At 40.7% G+C, this 22,411-nt stretch overlaps 1 protein-coding gene across 1 annotated transcript in view; it reads left to right on the top strand.

Annotated features, from left to right (window-relative positions):
* The window catches only part of ttc29 (tetratricopeptide repeat domain 29), a 49,447-nt gene that overhangs the window by 10,475 nt on the left and 16,561 nt on the right, over window positions 1–22,411 (top strand). Inside the window, exons 6-10 of the mRNA XM_061253184.1 lie at window positions 5,924–6,136; window positions 7,909–7,994; window positions 17,061–17,152; window positions 18,566–18,689; window positions 19,729–19,954. Of these exons, the coding sequence (XP_061109168.1) occupies window positions 5,924–6,136; window positions 7,909–7,994; window positions 17,061–17,152; window positions 18,566–18,689; window positions 19,729–19,954 (741 nt within the window). The remainder of the gene's footprint in view (window positions 1–5,923; window positions 6,137–7,908; window positions 7,995–17,060; window positions 17,153–18,565; window positions 18,690–19,728; window positions 19,955–22,411) is intronic.

Genomic DNA, 22,411 nt, shown 5'->3' with positions numbered 1-22,411 from the left:
TGATTGTATTTAAGATCCATTTTGTAAATATTTAAGTTAAGTCATCTAAAATGCTATACTTGGTTGATCTTGATTGATTTCTGCAAGGAATATTATTACAGTAACAGAAATATCACTGCAACATGTAGCCTATGTGTGTAACAGGATTACCTATAAATTTGAGAAACAAAAATATGGCTTAAATCAATAAAGCTACCTGCCATGGTAATATTCATAGCTTGATATAGTACGACATAGGATATGACATTGCACCTGATGCAGAATGCATGTTTAGTCTGTCTTTGCATGCAGATATAATCCCAACTACTGTAACTGCTAAACCATCCAAGATGACTTCTACATGAGGGCAGCTCTTGCGCTGATCCAGACAATTATTGGCCAATTTCAGAATAGGCAGTAAACAAATATATCCTGAGCAAAATGGCCTTTTGCAAACGTTTCAGGATGGGTTTTTAGGCGTGCTCTGCATTATTACTGTGACCAGTCTAGTAATGGAAAGTTGCCGATTTACAGGTGGCCCTGGTAATAAAAATAGGCATCCCTCAAGAGTCAGTTCTAGGGCCGCTACTGTTCCTGATTTATATCAATGACCTTTGGTGGCATTTCTCTCTGTAAATACAAAGAAACTAAATAGATCTGAAACTGTGATGGGTCATGCACAATATCAAAATAAACCATGCCTCTGAGGTCAGGCTGAATAATGAAATGATTACCCTGGCAAATGAATTCACAGCCCATGTGTAGCTGATTTCACTCTTGTTCATACTGTATGTGAAATCTAGCAAAAAGGCTAAGTGAAACTTTCCTTGGAAGAGATTTTTGTTCCCTATAAAGTCAAGAAATGTTTTCAGAAAAACCGTCTTTATTGCATGGTTGTATGGCCTAATTTAGGAGAATTGTGGCATAATTTAGTTTCTGCTCTGAAGCACCAATACAAAATTTGCAGTGGTATAAAAATCAGACAGCAGGAATTATTCTAAGTGCCAAAAAAGTGCATCCGGATTTTCCAATGAAAGTGCGACTCGTTTTCTCGCTGGCCTACAATAAACCACTGCTTTTACACAAATGAATAAAAACATCATTGCTTGGTTGTCTGATTGAATCAATTAAGCATACAAACCACTAGATCAATGAGTGAAATGTATGTTCCCATTGCACACAGTGAAAAAGAAAAAAATAATTAATTTACCTGGTGGTTTTTACAATCATGGAATTCATTAAAACCAGACAAGGAATGAAATCCATCTGTCTCCACATTCAAGGGTAGACACATGGTCAGATTTCCTATTAGTGCATTCACATGACTTGATAAATCTGTTATTAATAAAAGGCTGAATTCTGTAAATGTCCATACTAGCCTAGCCTACACAAGGCATGATAAAATTAAAGTTGTAAGATAAACTGCAGTTGTTTTTCACTTTAATTGGCCTTTAGGTATTTTATAGGGAGGGAGCAAGGGATGTTTTTTCATGTTGGAATATGTGAAACAATGTACCAAAGGTTCATAAGATGGAATTTAGTGGCAAAGTACTAATTTTAGCAAACAACTAAAAAGGTGATGATGGCACACAAACTTTCACACTCATACTCTAGAGTCTAGATTGTAGCCACGCAAGACAAAAGTAGATCAAATCAAATTAAATATTTGTCCGGAGAAAAAATAATTTGGAAGTCATACATACAAAAATATTCAATGATGATTTATTACTGCACTGAATAGTAGAATATCTTTAAAAAATGCAATCAATTACAGATAATAATTCATGCTCTGAGCCATCAGGTGTGAGTGTTCTTATCCTTTAGGTCACGTTGTACATCTTAGCTCAATATATAGTCAAAGGCAAATTGAAAATGTATAATTTAAAAGAGTGTCTGTTAAAGAATTAATATATTCAGGTTAATTACACCGCTATGCCGGAGTGGTATTGTACCCCTCATCACAATTTCTTTTTGTATTTTTAACCTCAACCTCGGCAAGATCAACTGCGTTAATGCATTTTGTTATCTGTTACGTTTTCCTAACTCGTTTAAGCTATTCATTATTTTTACTAAGTCCATTCTCTTTCTCTCATTAAACTATGTTTTATGAAACTGGTCTAATTTATTAATTTGCACATTTATATATTTTGTGCAGGATTTACATAATATTAACTGTAACATTTGGGGAAAAACTCACTAATTAAATCTATCCATTGTTAATTGTGCTGCTGAGAAACTATATCATACCTGTTAGAGCTTGTGTTAGATTTCCCGACATTGAAGAGAAGAGCCTTATATCATCACCTAGTACTGCTGATATACTGTACAGTGGGATGAATTTAGCATTATCACATTATGGGGTAGCTGCCATGATCATTTCCATTACTCTACACGGTTTTAGATTTAATCTGCTATTTGTATAAACATAAACTCAGTCTTAATGTCTCTGGCCCTTTAGCCTTCACAGTGACACTTCCACACAGAAGCAACACTGACTTTATAAATGTGCTTGTGCATATCTTCCAGTCAAAAAAAGGCTGGTTAAAAGATTTTTTTTAATGGATTCCCATCACTCAGTTGCACGTCATCTTTGAGCTGTATCTTTCTGTGGATTTCTGGAGCTGGGAAGCTAGCTGTCTGTATCTGTCCATCACCGTCCGTCTATCCATCACCATAGAGTTGTGTTGTGTAATTCTCAACCGTTGTGCATGCTGTCATTCAGCCTCTGGTAAATTGAAAAGTATTCACTTACTTCATGAGCCATGTAACCACTGTTTCAACTGTGGCCACTATATATATATCACTGTGTACTTAAGAGGCATATGGTATAGACTCATAAATACAAGCTACTTAGCTAATATTTACTTGTAGTAGGTTGGGATATTGCAGTGGGCAGTTACATCGTACGGAGTCTTTACAGTATATTAGAGTGTGTAGTTATATTGTAGTGGGTACAGTAGTTATATTGTCTAGGTACTGTGCTTTATCAATGATAGCAGAGGTATCACCTTTGATGCATGTGCACTGTTATCTGTCATAATTTGTAGTACGGGAAACAGAAACAGACTGTGTCTCTCTCTATAGGCCATAACTGAGTGTTGTGTGCATGCCTTAAGACCTGCTCGGAACATGTAGCTTCAGGCTCTGCAGGTCTTTGTCATGGCAATGGTTGGAAGTTGCATTGTACTGCAGGCTGTGCAAATACAAATGTAAGACAGTCTGAGGGTTGGGATACCCGGTGAAGACACTGCAGAAAGCATTGCATACATCTGGTGCAGGGTGGACTCCATGTTGCAGTAGCAGTAGCAGTCCTTTGTGTTTAACACACCACTCTCATTAATATTTCCAATTATTATTCCTTTTCTTTTTATTTCTACCGGCAAAATATATATATATACAGACGAGACGAAGTGAAATAATTAGCTACTCCCAGGACTGCCGAGGTGTAGAGCAAGGGCAGGTCAGCGAGCCCGTTCCGCAAAAATTCTGACATTTCAAATTACCTGAACAGTACCTGAAGCAATTTTGTACCTAATTAACATCCTTCCTTGTTAATGTCAGGGCTAAATGTACACATCATTTAGAAAAGAAATAAAGACGAGAGAAGAAAAAGCTTTTCCTCTCGGCCCTCCTTTCATGCAAAAACGCAGAATCTTCCCGATGTTTCGTTTGAGCGGAGCAACTCTTTTTCCATCACGTAATCAATGCAGTGCTGAATGGGTTCATTTTAATGCACTCAATCATGCCTCTAATGTAGCTTACGGGCACAAGCGTCAGTAATGCAGGAATGTTATATGGCTTCGGTTTGGACCATTTCATAAAATATTCATGGACTCAAAAATGACATCAAAATAGGGGCTGGGAGAATTACATTTGTTTCCTTCTGCAGTGCGCTGGCCCAGCTCCCGCGCTCATTTGTGCTTAAGCATATTTTTAATGCCAACATTGCAAATAGAATACACCTATATTATTTAAATTGAATTTAAGGCACGGCAGATGCGTCGGCAAGCGCATCAGGAGCATCAGGTTTTCATTTAAGGACGTTGAGCGTCTCTAGTGACTCGCGACAAAGGAGCCCCCCTACCGACGACACAGACGGGGGGAGGGAGTGATGCAAAAAGGTGAAATGCCGCCACTGCGTCGGCCCGATTCACAGACGGTCATTTCTCACTTCATCAATCCCCGCCGCCTTGCATCTCTTAGCGTGTGTTTGCCCTGAGATTTTCAATCTCATGTTTACTGTCTGAAACCAATTTCCTTTTCAAGACTCGCATGTCATGTACGGATATCTGTAAACTCGCTCCTGGGTATGTCTGTATTCTGCCAGTTTCATTTTCCCTTTAAGATATATGTAAAAAAAAAAAAAAAAGATGAGTAAATCCAAAATATTGCCCCTGTTAGCCATGGAATGCAACAGCAGTGCTTTTATGTGGTGTTGCAGTGGTAGTGAAATAAAATTTGATGCATGCCTTTTTCAGTTGATGCAAATGAAATAGAATGCTAAAGTATACAATTTAATATTTCAGAATACTTATAATTCAGTATTATCCCATTAAGCTTCAAGTATGCTGAGTGTACTATTTTTTCAAGCACCGTAAGTACAGCATCCCAGTATTTGTTTGTTTATTTTCTCTAGCTTTTTTTAAGGTGTTGGTACTTTGACCATGGAATAACATGTGCCCTTGATCTGATGAAAAGCCGCTAGTTACAGGGAAATAAAATCAGAAGTGAATACTGTATATAACAAGCTGATATACCTAGCTAGCTAGCTAATGCTAGTTCACAGCATGGCTGATGATATTTTGCTTGTTAGCGAGCCATACACACATGATGGGAATGGATAGGTGATAGCCCTGAACAAGCTATCTCTAGCACTAATGAATGGTTATATTGAAGTTATTCCATTAATGATAAATTTGGCAAAACATCCATTAAAACAAGAACTACTCTCTCAAGAGTGTTACACCAGCTAATTTAAGAATTGTTCTTTGCTTCACGTCTTTGCCTTTGTGAATATCTTGATGGTGTGCGCTCGACATCTAATGGGCTTGGGAAGGCCACAGCAAACACTTGGCAATGCAGCTCAAATTCTGGCGTGCCAATATAATGAAATGAGAACTCAGAATAAAACATGCATGCTATAGTCACAGTACTGTGAATGTGAGGGTCAGGTGTATATTGAGCAGCAGTGTTTTTAACACTATATTTTTCCCTTCCCTCCCATGCCATGGCTATAAATGTCATCGTTTTTCAAAAACTCATAATTGGAAGATGGCCTTCCTTGCTAATAGTCCATATACCCACCAACTGGCCAAATGGTAGTAGACAATTGAAATTGTAGACTCTGACGCATAGAGCTCTTTGCCCATTTAATATATAAATTTCATACAAAACAAAGGTGCTTCTCTTCACAATAAATGCACTGTATAGTTTCTGCTATTTTAGCTCTAGTGGAGTAGAGTTGCTGCTTCAAACAGTAAGCCGTTGAATGAATGTTATTGGACACAATCTGCAAATTAGGTTAAAAAGATTATACTGGCACAGTGTGCTATTTATCCATGTAAAGGACCACAGATTCTAGCATGACCCTATAAACAGGCTTCAAGGTGATATGTTAAGAACACTTACCTAATATGCAAGTGATTTAAAAAGTAATAATATATGGACATTTGAGCACAAACCTTGGTACACCTCTAGAACACTTCACAATTCCAGGGCTAATGCTCATACAAAGCAAGTTATTTTAATTATTGCTTTCTCACATGTTAGCCTACTCCCCACTGTGTGTGTGTGTGCGTGTTTGTCTGTGTGTGTGTGTGTGTGTGTGGTGCACATGTGTGTGTGTGTGTGTGTAGTTGCACATCTTTATTTTTTGACTAAAAATAAGCTAAGCAGCTAGCATGTTGTGAGTAATGTTAAATTACAAATGGGGTGTCTGTTGTAGGTCAGCTGGAAACAGCCCGGGCGCATTATGAAGCATTCCATCATCTGACAGAGGGGCAGGCGTGGAGGGATGAGGCAGGACAAGCCCTCCACTCTCAGGCTTGCGAGTGTCTCTGGAGGATTCACACGCTGCTCGCCGACAGAATGCTGGAAAATAAAGACTACCGGCCAGCCATTGAGACCCTAACAAAGGCCTTTCAAATGGCTAGAGAAGGTATGTGTAAAATAAGGCTCCCACTGTTTTCTGCCATGGGCCCCCTTTCCCCACGAGAGACACTAAAACATCATCATATGTGCGGCTGTTTGATTATGCCCTGTGAATACCTGCAAAGTCTGCCCATGAATCACACATCTTCCTCTTTCTGTTTGTGCGTTACTAGCACAATTGATCCCAAGAGTTTTCTGAAAGCTTTTATTGGAGTAAATGAATCTTGTGATTTCATCTAGTTTTATAAGGGACCTAAGAATAACTGTCTTAAGTACGTGGAATGATAAAGACAATTCTCTCCCTTGTCCGAAATAAAAGTTGGGGTGAGTTTCTTTGAGAAAGTCACTGGACCCTATCTATCAGTGATAGCCTTATTTTTATTTCTTAAATAGACCTAGAGCTGCATTCAACGACATTTAATCCAAACAACCGGGCAGATGATAGAAATATTCTGAAAATTAGGATATCGCACCGAAGCAGTGCCATTACCGTTGTAGCTGCTTTGGGATGCTCTATCTTATGTCAGCTGCTAACAATAATCTCTTTGCCAGTACACTGTAATTACATTTTAATTAACAATGATAATTAAACTGGCGAGTAGAGCCAACCAGCAGGTAGCGGCATTCAATGATGGTGAAGCTGTTACGATCGTTTCCAGCACCGTCCTCGTGCCATTACCAGAAGATGAATGTCGGAGGCACCGCACCAAGCCGAAGTCCCACTGGTTCTGTGGGGGAGCAGTGCATTGTGGGATAGTGTATGCACTGAAAGCCTCCAATAGAGCAAGGAGGTCTAAAAAATTATACAGCTTCCCGAAACGCCTGGTGAGATGGCTCGTGGATGCTGTACACCTACGGAATTGTGCTCTTAAATCCCCAAAAAGACTGACTAAGAGCCTCAAAAGTCTCTTGGCTGATGCAAGAAGCACAATGGAGTCACAAGGGCTCGACAGCACAAAAGGCAGGTTATTCACCACCTTTCATAAAAGAGGCATTTTGTCCATTTTTATTCACACTTTTAGGACTGCTGTGGTCTGTGTTTGCAGTTGGAGGAGCCAGAAGATAGTACACACATCCACACTGCATACTAAAATAGTGTTTGTGTTTCAATAAAATCCTACAGTGAGGAAGAAATACTTTTTTTGTGTGTTTCTGATGAAGAAGATTCAAGGCCTTCTGTCCCTCACTTGATCAGGCTTTTATGATGATTGAAGGAAGCAAAATTCAAGCTGCAGGGTATTTATTCCAATTATTTTGTATCTAATGACATAATATTATTAATTATGGAACAATTTCCAGTCATGGTTAACACGCACACACACACACACAGCCCTTTTGCTGATCAGCTCCTGTGCCGGTCTGTGGTATCGCAATAAGTGCACGGCTCACATTATCTTTTCATTCTTGTAACATGAATTACCTGCAAGCACATCTCATTTCGGAATAAAGCATGTTCTGTGGCGGATTTAAGGTTGGGGGATTGCCCGGGGCAGAATATCCTGAGAGCCCCTCGATGTCAGTACGACTGCCTGGCAGAATAAAAGGCGGAGCAATAAACCCGGGGAAAAGTACTCGCATTGAACAGGGGCTCCCCGAGGCAATGGCCCCAGTGCCCCGTGGTTAAATCCTCCGCTGAAAGTATAATAATCAAAATGGAGGGATGAAAAGGAACGGGGGGCGCCGTGGCGGTAATCCAAAAATCAAACCCCGCATTTAATTTCTCCTTTGTCTTTAATCTCCATAATCATTTTCCTTCCCGCCCTCCCCTCTCCCGTCCAGGAGGAGATAAAGCGGTGGAGGGGAAGGCCGCGTACCGGGTGGGGCTGGCCTACCAGAGCGCGGGGGACCACGAGACCGCCGAACGAGTGAGTGTCGTCACGCTCCGCCGCTGTCCGCCCCGCGTAGCCGGGGTCGGAGGTACGCTGAGCGTACGTCGGGTTCGTTTGGTTAGCGAGCTCCATCAGCGCAGGAACATGCCACCAGTCCTGCTAGGATCCCCTCACTGTGGGAATCTCACCTGTGATTTCATGTTTCTCCCTCCCTTGCCTAAGTGGCATCAAACAGGTTCAGCACAACATTAGCATCAAAGAGCCAGAATAGGAACTTAACAGGCTCTTTATTCTGTTTAATAATAGAGGCCCCGTAACCTTTTTTAGGAGACAAGGTTGTGTCTACAGCGAGCTGTCCCTGGCATTTTAATTGTGGCAGGAAACGTTGGAGCTAATTAGCTTTTGCTGCCCAATCTATTTTATTCGCTCCGCGCACTGTATCCAAACCTTGCTGGTGGCAAGGCGGATCACGGACGGGGAATTGATAACACAGTGGCCTAGCAACCAAAATCCATAACAGAAGGCATTTCACTTTCTTCAGATGAAATTATGTACACAGAATTGTATCCTTCCTGTACTGGCCTGATGTTATGCCAGTGGTCTCTTTCACCCCATAATTATTGTTCCATTATTTTACAAGCTGAACAAATATTAGATTTTGTTATTGATTTAGTGATGTCTGTGCACTATACTATGCCTTATATATTTATTTAATCATGCCAAATAATTTTAGGACTAAAAAAATATATTCAATTTTGCGTTTACTGAAAGCTTAAAAGGCTACGCCTAAAATTTGTAGCATAACAATATAGTTTTTATAAACATTTTGATTAAAAATTATTAGATAATTCATGATTACTTCAAGTAAAGGTAAATGGATGTTTTTCCTTACAAATTACTTGAAGCGTGTGTGTGTCTACACGCATGAGTGAACTGCAAGTTGAATTCATTGACGCCTCTTTGAGCATAGCATTAGCATCTTTGTATGTATAGGCTAAGTAGCGTCTAGTTTTTTTTTTTTTAATTACCATTTTTTAAGTGGTGCTTTAAAGTCCATAAATTCGGTATCAGACGGCTTAAGCCCGCCTTCAATGATGTAGTGTACTGACACGCTGACAGGGAGTGGCAAGTGCCCCCGTTTTAAAAATTATTGCCTTAAGATTTACATTTATATTGTCATTTTAATGGTCCCTTCCGCCACGCGGACCTCAGATGGGTACAGGGGCCACAATCACAGCCCCGGCTCCCCCAGGACCCCCGGTTGTCATTACACATAGCTCGCAAACTCTCGGGCCATTAGGCGGCCGCCGTGCCTGTTGGTAATGCGGCGCTCTTGCGGGCAGCCCGCGAGAATGCTAAAGAGGTCCTGACACGCCGGCCGGGGGGACCTCTGGGGATCCCGGCTGGAGGGATATCGGCGGCCATTTGCCTGCTTTCCATCACAGCCCTCGTCTGCTCTCCCCCTTTGTGCCGGGGCCCACCTCAGGCACTCTTTAGAGGGGTCTAAAGAGAGCAGCTGCCAGGGACGAGCAGCGTTTCCTCACCGCCGCCCTAACACCCCCCCATTAATATGCATATGAAGTTGTTTCTCTTAGTTCAACTGCGACGACAAAGCAGGGAAGCATATGCTTGAAATATTTATGATCTTATAGAGTAATTAAGAGGTAGAAAAAGAGGGACTCTGCCAAGAGCTTCACGATTCACCACTATAGGGGGAGGAAAAAAAATACGTCATTAGCGCAACTTCCTTAGAAAAACGACGGCGTGTCCTCTCGGTCTTAAAGAGCCTGTTATTATCGCCATCAAGCCTTTGTTCCTGGGTTATTTAGCGGCGGGAAGGTGTTTAATGAGCCTTAAACATACAACACTGGAGGAGGGAAGTGACTCAATGTATTGAGTCATTGCGCTGGATCAAACACATTACAGTCCCACGTTTAGAACCGCACTCTTTAATATCAATAAGTTCATGTTCCCTGCCCTGAAAATGAGGAAAGTGACAAGTTGCCTCCTAAACACCAAGATTCCTTTATTTTTTGTACTATGCCAAGCACCCAAAAAATACATGAACATGTTGCTAATTTATCGTTAGGGCATAATGTCATCAGTTGTTGCACTGATGCATTTGATTAAAGAATACCAATCGACTGCAAGGAAAAAAACATTGCTTATTGAGAGTAATACAATGCTGTTGTACTTTGTGAGTGTGTAAGTCTTTAGCTGTGCTTTAAGATGGGGCTTGCAGCATTTATCTGCACTTGTAAGTCAACTAGTTTGGAGGGCTGAATATTCACTATGCAAATTAGAGCCTAAGTTGATGGGTTATTTTACAAATGCTCATTTGGAATAGTAGCCTATGTATGTACAGTATTACAATCTGAAAAAAAATTGTGTGCTGCTGGTTATGTCAAACTTTAATACTTAATCCTTGTTTACAAGAGAAATTAGATGAATTCCCGAAGGATTAATGCAAGGATACAGTGCGTATTTAAATTACAGCAAACATTCAATTAAATTACATTAAATAATTATATATTCTGATATAGAAGATATATGTTTCGGTTTATTTACTAATTACGTTACACATTTTAGTCCACATATAATTTAAAACTTAATATTTGAATAAACACCCGTATAATTGAACTATTGTACTATTGTTTTGGGACTTTCGGATCGTTTGCAAAATATAACCGTAGCTGTAAAATGACTCAACAGGACAACAAAGTTGGGAATACCCTTTCAGAATTGTTAATTATTAATGGTATTGTCAAAATGACTTCAGCCAAATAATGATTTATGACGTTAAAAGACAATTACAAGATAAAAACAAGCAACTTTAAAGAGCCTTAGACTGTTACTGACACTTTCTCCTTTCTCGTAGTTGTGTTCACCTCTTCTCCATTGCATTACAATGATGCTTCCCACCCTCTATTAACTGTCTGGCAGTACACCGTTCATATAATAGTCGAGACCTACGTATAATTTGTAAGAGAAAGAGACAGATAGAGGCTTTAGCGCAGACGATAAAGGTAGAATAAAGTATGACACGCTATTCCTGGAATTACAAGAGTAAGTTGTTTCAGACACCGAGGCTCGCTCATGCATACCCTGTGGAATTACCGGGTCCTAGGAGGACTCGGCAGCCTGACAGGCAGGTATATAACAGCCGACACCAACCGTGAGACAGCGGCAAAGCAGACAGGTGGCCCAGAGCGCTTCAGACGCCCCTCGTCGTCCTCCTCCTCCCTCTCCCTCTCTCTCTCTCTCTCCCTCGGTTTTCCTCCTCTCGTCCCTCAGACGGACGCTCTCTCTCTCCCCGCTGTCCGTGGGGCTCTCTCGGTCCGCGATGGAAAGTGCCGGAGAAGCGCGGCGAGGCTTCGCTGGGCTGCCTCCCTCTCTCTCTCCGCCAGGCTCCCTTCTTGTCACAGCGCAGCGCTCCACACTGCCTTGTTTTGTCAATAACCATTTATTTGTTGCCGGAGCAGAGGCAGCCATTACATCTGACCTCCCTGTTTCATCAATTATGGATAGATTATTGGATGTGAACATCTGCAAAAAGCTCACTGTTGGACTCACCTCCTGGCTGGGATTAGATAAAGTATTAAATTGTTGTTTATTGTCAGGCCAAAAAACTCTACTGGGAGGCCAGGGGGGAATTCCACCAAGCAGCAAAGTCCCGTCAGCGGGCACCTTAAATTGTTTATCAGCACCGCTGAGGTCCCATAAGATGTTAGCCATTTATTATTTACACATATTACTGGTTGTTATAACATACATGATAAAAGCTCCTGGCAGACACAATATTTAGTCAATGTTTGTCACATTCAACAGTGTGAGAACCAGAGAGAAAGCTGGCCTCTCACACCTGGGACTCACCTGGCAGCACCTTGCCAAAAGCGGCTTTGCTGGGGAGTTAATGAATGGATACGTCACGTGCAGTGCTGGCCAACAAGGCTCTTCACTTTTTTATGACATGAAGGAGAAACATTAGGCTGTGGGCATTAGGAGTTATTTGTTTTGCATTATTTCACTGTACTCAAAATATAATTTCAGAAACGTCTACATGTGGCTTTATATATGTTATTCCATTTCATAAAAGTTTTATGGTATTTATTCTTGTTTATTTATTCAGAAACATTCAACCAGTGCACTTTAGGTACCCTGCATTTTTTATGTATGTGTGTATATGTTTGTGTACTATATGTTCTACAGTGTATGTGCATATGTGTTCATACAGTATATGTACTGTATGTGTGTATGTGTTCACATATATATGTACGGTATGGGTGTATGTTCATCTGTGTCTGTCCCTCTTTCACCTCTCAGTCTAAGACCCAAAGGGTGGATCTAGACTCCTACCTCTATTTTAAAAATATTTCTAAAGAGAATTTTAGAATTTTGATAAACACTACATATTGCAAGTAAATAATATAAAAGGCCAGAAGACTGAATGAGAATCAGCATGCAACTATACAGCTTTCAGAATTCTGGAAACTTCGGAGATCCGGAGAAGTAGAGATCCCTCTGCTGATCTTAAATGCTGTAATCATCCGGTGAAGTTTGGCCTTAGTAATGCACGTTTTAATCTTCCACGTGAATAGAGTGAGCTAATCGTTTGTGTTTGAGCCTTGGAGCGATTCTAACTCCACGTTTCTGCTCTAATCCCTCCCAGCACTACTTCTGGATTCAGTTTGCTCTTCAGAATTGGAAACTAAAATATTAGCAAGCTTGGAAAACCGACCCTTTCGATTTATACTGTCTAGGGTGAAGTTCTCCAAAGCAGTCGCAGGTGGCTCTGGGAGAGCGTGATTTTGCGCATATTTCTCTTCTTTGTCTCGCCTGGTCCACACGATCTTATGTAATGTACTACATGTTCTTTTTTTCCTTTCATCAAGGAACAGGACTGTTATTGACGAAGTATTCAAAGAGGCAGCAGTTAGACCCCAGAGCTAAGAGCTGGAACTGGAGTATGGAAAACAGTCCTGTCATTGAACCCTGTCACCCCCGGTGACAGAGCGTGCACTGCAGCCACTGAGGCAGTCTGAACAGAAGCACAGACTCAGAACCTGTGACCACGTAGGCCTACTGAATATGCTGCATTACATTTTATTTTGAGCATAGTCTACGGGTGGTGATACACCTGGAAACTGTTTGGGCAACATACAGTATATCAGCAACACTGCTTTCAGAAAATAAAGGCACCTAGAGACCCAAAAGCTTCATAAGACATTTTCTGACAGCTGCAGCCGTATTTTTTAGCCACTACTTGGCCTGTGTTGCTGACCAACATTGCCCTAAAAGTAGCCAGATGTGTGGTATCGCAACACTGCAGCTACACCCTAGTTTTTCCGCATTTTAACACTGTACAGGTTGAGAGGCTCTGAGTGGTAAATCCATTGAAGGCACTTATACCCTGTATATACAACCTTGAGTACCACGTACTCTTATACCATAATAGCACCAGTCCTTTGGCCCGGTTCGAACCCGATGCCATTATCAACTGTAACCAAATTGAGATTGAAATTCAGATTATTTTAAAAATCCATTGATAAGCTTTTCTTTTTTGTCACAAAGTATAAAATATGTTCTTTAGTTAAGAATTGAAAAAAAAGTTTTATGTCCATATACCAGAATCAAAGTTTTCAAGACAGTTGATCTTCTTTCACAGAGAGTAAAGTTTTTCTTCAGAATAATCCATATCTGTAAAAAATTTTACAAAAAAAATGTTTTGCAATGCAGTTTGTATTATGACGCCTATGATGTAAGCTTTCTTGTCTTACTGTCATTTTTAAGTATAAATGCAGTCATCATAAAAAAGACCAAAATTATGAAGGGAGGTCTTCAACAAGCCGTCAGTCGGGAGTAACAGTGGTAGTGTGCTAACACATACATTATAAAGTCTGTCATAATGATTTAGGGCATGGTTGTCCTGTTTTTTTCTCTTTCATGATGAGATATCATTTTAATATTGTCTTGAAAATTAGAATGTAATAGAGTAATGTCTACCAAGTATTCAACACCACACATTTCTCAAGAGTCAATTTATCATTTCCTTGTGCATGCTGCATTATTAAATACAACTAATCAGCAAATTAACTCCTATTGTTTTTCTGTTTTGTTTTGTTTTTTATAAACCGTGAATTAAAAGTCTGGTTATCATGCTCGCCCCAAATGACAGGAAGTCCCTCCTGTCATATTTTTAAAAACTTTATTGAGACAGGGTAAAAACAGAGGGTAAGAGACAGAAAGAATCACGGTACAGGAAGTGCTATAGCAGGGGATGAACCCTCAAACACACAGGGGATTTCTTTAGGGCTTGAGTGAAACCCACAGGGTTTTGTTTGGGGCTTGATTCAGACTCACAGGGGATTCGTTTGGGGCTTGATTCAGACCCACAGGGGATTTGTATTGGGGTTGAGTCAGCCTCACTATGTGCTGCATCACGCTCTCACTGATAGGTAGTCTTTCTTCATTTCTGTATCCATTATTTTTGAATAATTTACTTAATTAGTTTGTTCAAGCATTAATTACGGCTGCGGAAATATTAATTGACTCACTCATTCTTTAATTCTTTTTTTTTCTCTGAAAAAAGAAAACTTACCGATAGGGTCTTACCGATAAACCAAATCATGTTTCAGTGTTGGAATATTTAAGGGATTTGGCAGTACAGTGTGTTCTATGGGGATTTTATTGTGAATCGACTGTTTCTTACCACATGTTCAGTAGTCTGCTGTGAAAGTTAAGATTACTGTGGTAAAAAAATATGCCCAGTATTGCCCCACTCCCCCCCCCCCCTATTCCAGTCCATGGTAGCTTGTGAGGTAAATCAGCTCTCTTTAGATAAGACTTAAGACTTACCACTTAAGAACATTTTGCTTTTTATGTTAGACTGAAGCACAACTGAGTAGCACATATCAGATTGGCAGCCAAAAAAAAATAGTTGATATAAATAGTAATTTTGCAAGTAAAATAGTCCTGAGGGTTCTGTACTTACTCAGCATCTTAAATGTAATGCATTTCAGGCAGTGCAAATAATTGTGAAGAAAACCTCTTAAGGTTGCTGAAACCATGTTTTTACTTATGAGCCAAGTTTAAGATTGAGTTTTGAGAAAATGTTAAGTTTGGGTCATTCACTGCAGCAGGCTCCATATAGTCTTTCTGCTTAATGCCTTTTAAGCATTCACCCACAGCCACAAGATGTAACTATTCATGATAACAATGGTAATTACAGGAGAAAAACACTAAATTAGTTGCAAGTATGTGAATTATTTAATTTGCCTATACCGAATTTTGTGTCATCAATTACTAAGCATGTCGGACCAAAGTTGCATCCATTGGTGTACATTGTGAATCTTTTTAGCAGCTTTTATTAAATTCAGTATTGGGTAAAAAGGTGTCCTCTTTTGTAATCTGGCTAATAATATGATTTGTCTACAGAGCAGAAGTCGTCCAGCTATCTCCACAGCCCCTTTCTCCGGCTTGGCGTAAGGAGGCAGGGCATTATAATATTCACCCTCCTTGTTTTACTAGCAGGATAACATCTCTCATTTGCAGAGAGAGTGGAGTGTCTTTCCACACTGGGCGTTTGGGCTGAGCAACTGTAAATCATCGGGCGTAATGTCGGGTATTTGCATACCACTGAGAGGCTTTTTTTCATGCTTCATGTGGTGATGTCTCGGGCCCTAAGTGCTTTATGGGCGAGTGTCTCGCCAGCATTTACATTAGCAGCCCGCACCGGTAACATTAACAGATGTGTTGGTACAGGTTGGACTGTGCCCCATTATTGCTCTGCTTGTCAGAAAGCATTAGCCAATGATCTTTGATTAATGTTGTAAGTGATTTTAGCTAGAGCATTAGGGGACAGAGGAGCACGGAGAAAGGTTGTCTCCGCACAAAGGCATGCCTTTTGACATTAAAATGTAACAAAAATATATATTCTTGTTTTTTTTTGCACTTAAAAGACAAAAGGAGAGTGCATTTGTCTTCTAAGTGCTTTCTTGTTTATTTCCCCGTCTCTATATGTATACCCGCCACGGAGAGAAATCTTCAGCCCGCCTCGTTGGCGGCTCGGTGCGTGGCGATGATCACTGAATTACTCATTTACTTTGAAGGTGGAGGACGCATAACTTTGTCACATCCTTTCAAGTCACGGTATCAGTCACGAGGGAGATAAGCAGCGCTAATAAAAAAGACAACGGTCTCTATTCTATCTGACTGCAATGAGCTTTGTCCATTTGTGTGATGAATATAAGCAAGTATTAGGAATTCATCAGTCCCTCAATGCCTACACAGCATTTCTGTTCTTTACAGCCGCTGCTAAACTAAGCTATTTAAGTAACTTCTTGAGATGTCACTCAAAGACTAAATTGAACTATGTCATGGTGCCGCCATGTTTTCTGTACCCAATTAAGTGCTCCAGTAATGGTGACTCTTTGAGCCTGGGATTAATGATATGAAAAGGAAGTTAGGAGGGCCATAAAACAATGGATTAGCCTGCATGTTGGGTGATTGTGATAGATTGCAAAAATGCTTTAGGGTGTTAGCTAGGAAGCCATCTTTTTTGCCTAAGATAGCAGCTAGCAAATTTGTTAAGTTTTCTGAAAATTGCAAAAACATATATAAATGTAGCATCCTAGCTACCTTGAAAATAATCATTTAGGCAGTTGGTGAGCTAACTTTGTTAGAATTAGCATATAATGTAAATCCTTCATGATTTGTTTGATTTTACAAAGCTATTTTTTCTGTGTCTACACCTACTTGGTGTGTCATGCACAAAAACATTTAATTGATTATGAATTCAGTGACTTATCTTGTCTTCTTTTGTCAAAATGATCATTAACTAATTTAATCAGTTACGCATACAATAGTTTTGAAATAAGGTAATTTGACGTCCTGAAGTCCTGAGAAAAACTGTACCCTGATTTATACAGCAGGATATTTACTGAAGTATATCACATTACTACCGTTGCAATTTAAAATTTGTTCTTGGCAGAATGTGTTGTGTTAAGATAAACAGTCTACTCATCTGTTCATGTGCCAATGTTTGATGCAAATGAAACTGTGAAGTCATGACTGAAATTATTTTCTTTTATGTCTTATCCACAGTATTTGAATTTGTATATGGACATTTCTACTGTTCTGGGAGATGATGAAAGCCTGGGAACTGCTTATAAGGCAATTGCAAAATCTCTGGAAAGGTGAGAGGTGACTAATGACAAAGGCTTTAACAGTGCATTTTTTAGTTTTATTCTGCATTTACCAAAATGTAAATATTCTGACTTATTATTAATTAGCGTTTATTCAAATTTCCTCAAATTCACAATTATGGTGCATGCAGTATGAACTGTAGGTAGCAATGTCATACCCACATCATACCCATGTTAAAGATTCACACAATGGCGGAATTGTGTTTTTTTTTTTAATACTGTATTAATTTGTTTTGAAATGTTGAGATGTTGAAAAGGAAACTAATAGCATTGAGCCCGCAATCTGTGCCTACATATTCCCGTTTAAGGCTGAGTACAACAAACAGCAGCTGTTTTCGCATTCACCTTTCCCCGGAGTGGATCAATAACCCCCTTGGTCTAAGCTGAAACGCTATGTTTAAACTGAATAAGATTTTCCACTTGTTGGACTATGCTTTCATTTTATTCCGTTTCTCCCCCTTCACACTTAGGTTTTCCTTATATACAATTAAACGCCTCAGTAAGCTTAGCTTTTTCATTAAATTGGACCTGCAGGTCTTATATGAAATTTCCCAAAAAATGACCACAGAAATAATTACATGGGTAGTGTTTACATTAATTCATGAAATGGAGGCAGCATTTTAGATTTCCACCTGTCACCAATCCCATTTGCTGTGTTCAGGGCGACCAGGGCCCCCACAAACATGGAGGCCCAATCGTCCCACAGCCCCTTCGCTGGGCCCTTCCATCACCGCTCTGTTTGATTTCTCCACTCTGAGCAAATGATTAAGTTTTCATGCAATTGGTTCAACCAAAATCTATGTTCACTCAACCACATCCTTTATTGATTACTTCTAGTGCAAACACTAGGCCAAGTGTGATATACATAATTGGACAGTTGTCGAGGGAGGGAGGGCGCTAAGCGTCCTGTCTTCCCAGTTGGAAATTGGAAACACCTTGAGTCACAAACGGCCTGCGCCGTCTCGGTCTGGCTGCCCTGCCGTCTCACAGCGCCCGAACCCTCCCACGGACAACTTTCAGCGCCCGCTTAAAGACAAAAAACTCTCGGCTAGGTGGCATTTGCATTTTTGTAATTTTTGGATTTTATGGTCATAAGGTCACGATGGCATATACGCATATGTGTATGCTGTACTGTATGTATGTACCTCTGTATACACGCACACACAAAATATTTAACAAAAGTTACAAAATATGGAAAAATGGGTGGAGATGCCTTAAATATATTTGAATAGCACAAGCACATAAGATTAAGAATTTGTGCTAAATAGATATTTCAGTTTTCTGACGGTGTTTTTGCCTTTAGGGTAATGTAGGATAAGTAAACAACCAGGAGATTATAGCATTTGTATATTTCAGGCCATGCTGCATTGCCTGTTAATGTAGTGCTGTGTTTACTGGTTCCAGCGAAGGCAAACTCGGGGAGAGTATTGAGCTCCTGGAGAAGTTTGTGGAGGTGTCTCAGGACGAGAGCCTGAAGCACAACCTGGAGGAGGCCTGCATGTGTCTGGGAGTGTTCTTCTGCTCCAGAGTAAGACCTCACGAGAGCAGAGCACTTTTACACATGGATGCTCTGCACTGGTCCTTCATAAGCATTACAGACAGCCAATGTTTAAAGAAAAGCACATAACCTCACAGCCTCTAATTTCTTTTACTTTAACTTATTTTAAATAAAACTTTATTCTTTTTTTATTTTTTTATTTTTATTTATTTATGCTGGTGCAAGAAAGCATTTTCTCTCTTTCTATAAAATATAGAAAAAGAGCAACATATGCCCTTATACAGTATATTAGTTAGATTTCCCAAGATATGTTCAAGATACCATAATCTTACTGATGCTATCGGAACATTTAGCCTAATAGTGGTGTATTGATCCAGGGAATGAGTCCAGTGTTTTGCACAGGTTGATGTGATTATGACAGTTATGGATGACAGGCACTGAAGTTGTCCTCTCAGAATTTCTGTTCCAGAGGCTCAAATATAAAAAATAACACGCCGTAAAACCCAAAGGTAAATATGCTTCTTCTGTTAGAAATAATAAGAAAGTTTTATTCTGTTTGCATTCTGGTAATGAAAAGCTAACATGTGGCTGAAGGCCAAAAATGTCAGCTCTTTCCCCGTGCCCTTTGATTCAGAGCTCAATGTTAGTTCACCCCACCTCTTCAGAATATAGATTCAGCTGAAGTGACAGCTGGGGTAAAAAAAAAAAAAACATATCTATATAAACTCACGTTCCAGTGTTGACTCACCGGTATATAAACAGAAGCACACAACCTGGAATTTCAGGCTCCCTGTCTGGCTCTTTGTTCCTATTTGAAGGAATTCCCACTACGCGCGAGATTACTGCCCTATTTTTGTTAGTCAGGCAATCAAACAGTGTTTTCTGTGTAACCCTTGAATTACCCCTGGGCTTTCGCATTACAAAAACATCCACTTAAGGTGCGGAGCGCGCTCCTGTTGCACAATGCAAATACGCCGTCTCCGCCTCCGTGGCGGTGCGAGGGGGTTCCCTTCCCCGCCTAAATCATCCATTCTTAATGCGCCCGCCGCCCCGCTCCGCTTCCCGACAGGGTCAGTACGACAAAGGCTGCCAGCATTTTGAGAGGGCCTACGAGATCGCCCAGCACCTGAACAGCGTGGCGGTGCTGCAGAAGGCCCAGGTGTACCTGGGGACCGCCAGGGCCTGCATGATGATGTCTGCCTACAGCAGTCACGTCGCCGAGGCCCGGAACGTGGACTCCTGCAAGCTGGTGGTGTGGAAGGAGACCCGGAACGACATGTTCAACCAGGCGGACGGTGAGTCAGCGGACAGGGGCATTAGCGCAGCTCCGCTTCTTAATGCTTGGGCTGCTCGCTTTGTGCTTGCTTCTCGTTTTTTAAAATGGCATTATGTGTTTTCTTGATGTGATGATCGATTAATGACGTTTTACTTTTTTTATTTTTTTGCCAGAAATTTCATTCAAATTTTAACTGATGTGATTGTAAGGATGTCTGAACCTTTGACCATTTGATTAGGAGTGACATGGTGTTTGATTCCCCTGGCATGCGTTTTCACAAACCAAGAGATGAGAGTGTGAGTGACTGATAGTGGGTGAAAGAGTGAGCATGTATATGTGAAAGAGTGAGGGGTGAGAGTGTGTGAAAGAGTGAGGGGTGAGAGTGTGAGTGATTGATAGTGGGTGAAAGAGTGAGCATGTATATGTGAAAGAGGAAGGGTGAGAGTGTGAGTGAAAGAGTGAGTGTGTGTATGTGACAGAGTGAGGGGTGAGAGTGTGTGAGTGATTGATAGTGGGTGAAAGAGAGGGGTGAGTGATTGATAGTGGGTGAAAGAGAGGGGTGAGTGATTGATAGTGGGTGAAAGAGAGGGGTGAGTGATTGATAGTGGGTGAAAGAGAGGGGTGAGTGATTGATAGTGGGTGAAAGAGAGGGGTGAGTGATTGATAGTGGGTGAAAGAGAGGGGTGAGTGATTGATAGTGGGTGAAAGAGTGAGGGGTGAGTGATTGATAGTGGGTGAAAGAGTGAGGGGTGAGTGATTGATAGTGGGTGAAAGAGTGAGGGGTGAGTGATTGATAGTGGGTGAAAGAGTGAGGGGTGAGAGTGTGAGTGAAAGAGTGAGGGGTGAGAGTGTGAGTGAAAGAGTGAGCGTGTGTATGTGAAAGAGTGAGGGGTGAGAGTGTGAGTGAAAGAGTGAGGGGTGAGAGGTTGTGAAAGGGTGAGGGGTGAGAGTGTGTATGTGAAAGAGTGAGGGGTGAGAGTGTGAGTGAAAGAGTGAGCGTGTGTATGTGAAAGAGTGAGGGGTGAGAGTGTGAAAGAGTGAGCGTGTGTATGTGAAAGAGTGAGGGGTGAGAGTGTGAGTGAAAGAGTGAGCGTGTGTATGTGAAAGAGTGAGGGGTGAGAGTGTGAGTGAAAGAGTGAGCGTGTGTATGTGAAAGAGTGAGGGGTGAGAGTGTGTATGTGAAAGAGTGAGGGGTGAGAGTGTGTGAAAGAGTGAGAGGTGAGTTGTTTGTCAGGGCAGGATTCAGCAGGTGCGATTAATCTTCCTCTTTCCAGTTTTCAGCCAAGTTGCAGTAAGTGCATTACTGCTGATGCCAATCCAGTGTACTTTTACCATCCATTTGTTTTTTCTGACAAGCCCTTTTTAGTGTGCCACCCAGCCTGAAATCTGCAGTGCTGAGGCCAGACTCCTATTAGTCAATCATACAGTCAGTGAATCTGTCAATCACATTTACCCAAAATTGCTATTTCTTAACTGATCATTAAATACTTGTATCATTAGTTTAGTCATTTTAACAGAACTGTTTGAACATTTTTATATTGTATTCAACTTGCATTTTATAAATTTGGTAAGACTTTTGGTTTTTATCTAGCATTGCTATATGAGCACCATTGATGGTATGGATATTTAACAGTAACGTTACATCAAGATAGCTAATAGCTGTAATCTCTTATGTTTTGGTAGATTGCTAGCTTTACTAGCCATGAAATGAATGGTTGTTTGTAAATGGATAGCTCTCAATTAGCTATAATCTTTTCCTTTTTTGGCCATCACCAATACAAAGAAGCTGGCTATGTTGGCTGAATTGTGTGATGTTTGTGTGGCCCAAGATGATTTCAGAATTGAAAAACTTTGCTGTGAAATTGCAAACAGGCAGTTGCTACAGCAGTGTAAAAAATTTAAGGTGGATCATGAATTACGAATAAGTAGTTGCGAATATGAAACCAATTTAAGCCGCGTTTAAGACCTTGAATTTTACCAGCAAAAAATTAATTGAAACCAGACTTGGCCATCTGGCTAGCTTCTCTATTTTTAGCAGAACGTAACTAACATATGTAACCATCGCAACATGCTGAAACAGCAGCCACCTTAATGGCTTAAAGTAGTCAGAGACAGGACCCCTGTTTAGATTTTCATCTTTGGTAAAAGACCATGGTATAAGCGGAATAATCCACTCCGAGGTGGTCGTTACACAATTTTAACACATCCACCCTTCGCTTGGCCTCAGGTGGTTCTTCGCCCCCGCATCGTGCATTAAAGCCGTGTGATGACCACCTCGTCATGGATTATTTCTTACATCAGTATTCCACAGCCATCCTCTGTGTTCGAAATTCTTACAATGAAGTTTCACATCGCATTCTTTTCCGAGTAATTAAGATGCGCTTGAATTCAGTTTGCAGCCAGGCAAATCATTTTTGTTTTTGCACTAATCAGCTTGGTACCACCCCGAAACGAGGACGGGTCATTATTGCGCATT

This window comes from Conger conger, chromosome 8 (genome assembly GCF_963514075.1).
Source record: "Conger conger chromosome 8, fConCon1.1, whole genome shotgun sequence".
Taxonomy (NCBI): domain Eukaryota; kingdom Metazoa; phylum Chordata; class Actinopteri; order Anguilliformes; family Congridae; genus Conger; species Conger conger.
Note: the sequence above shows the minus strand (reverse complement) of the source record. Positions and strands in the feature narration are given on the sequence as shown.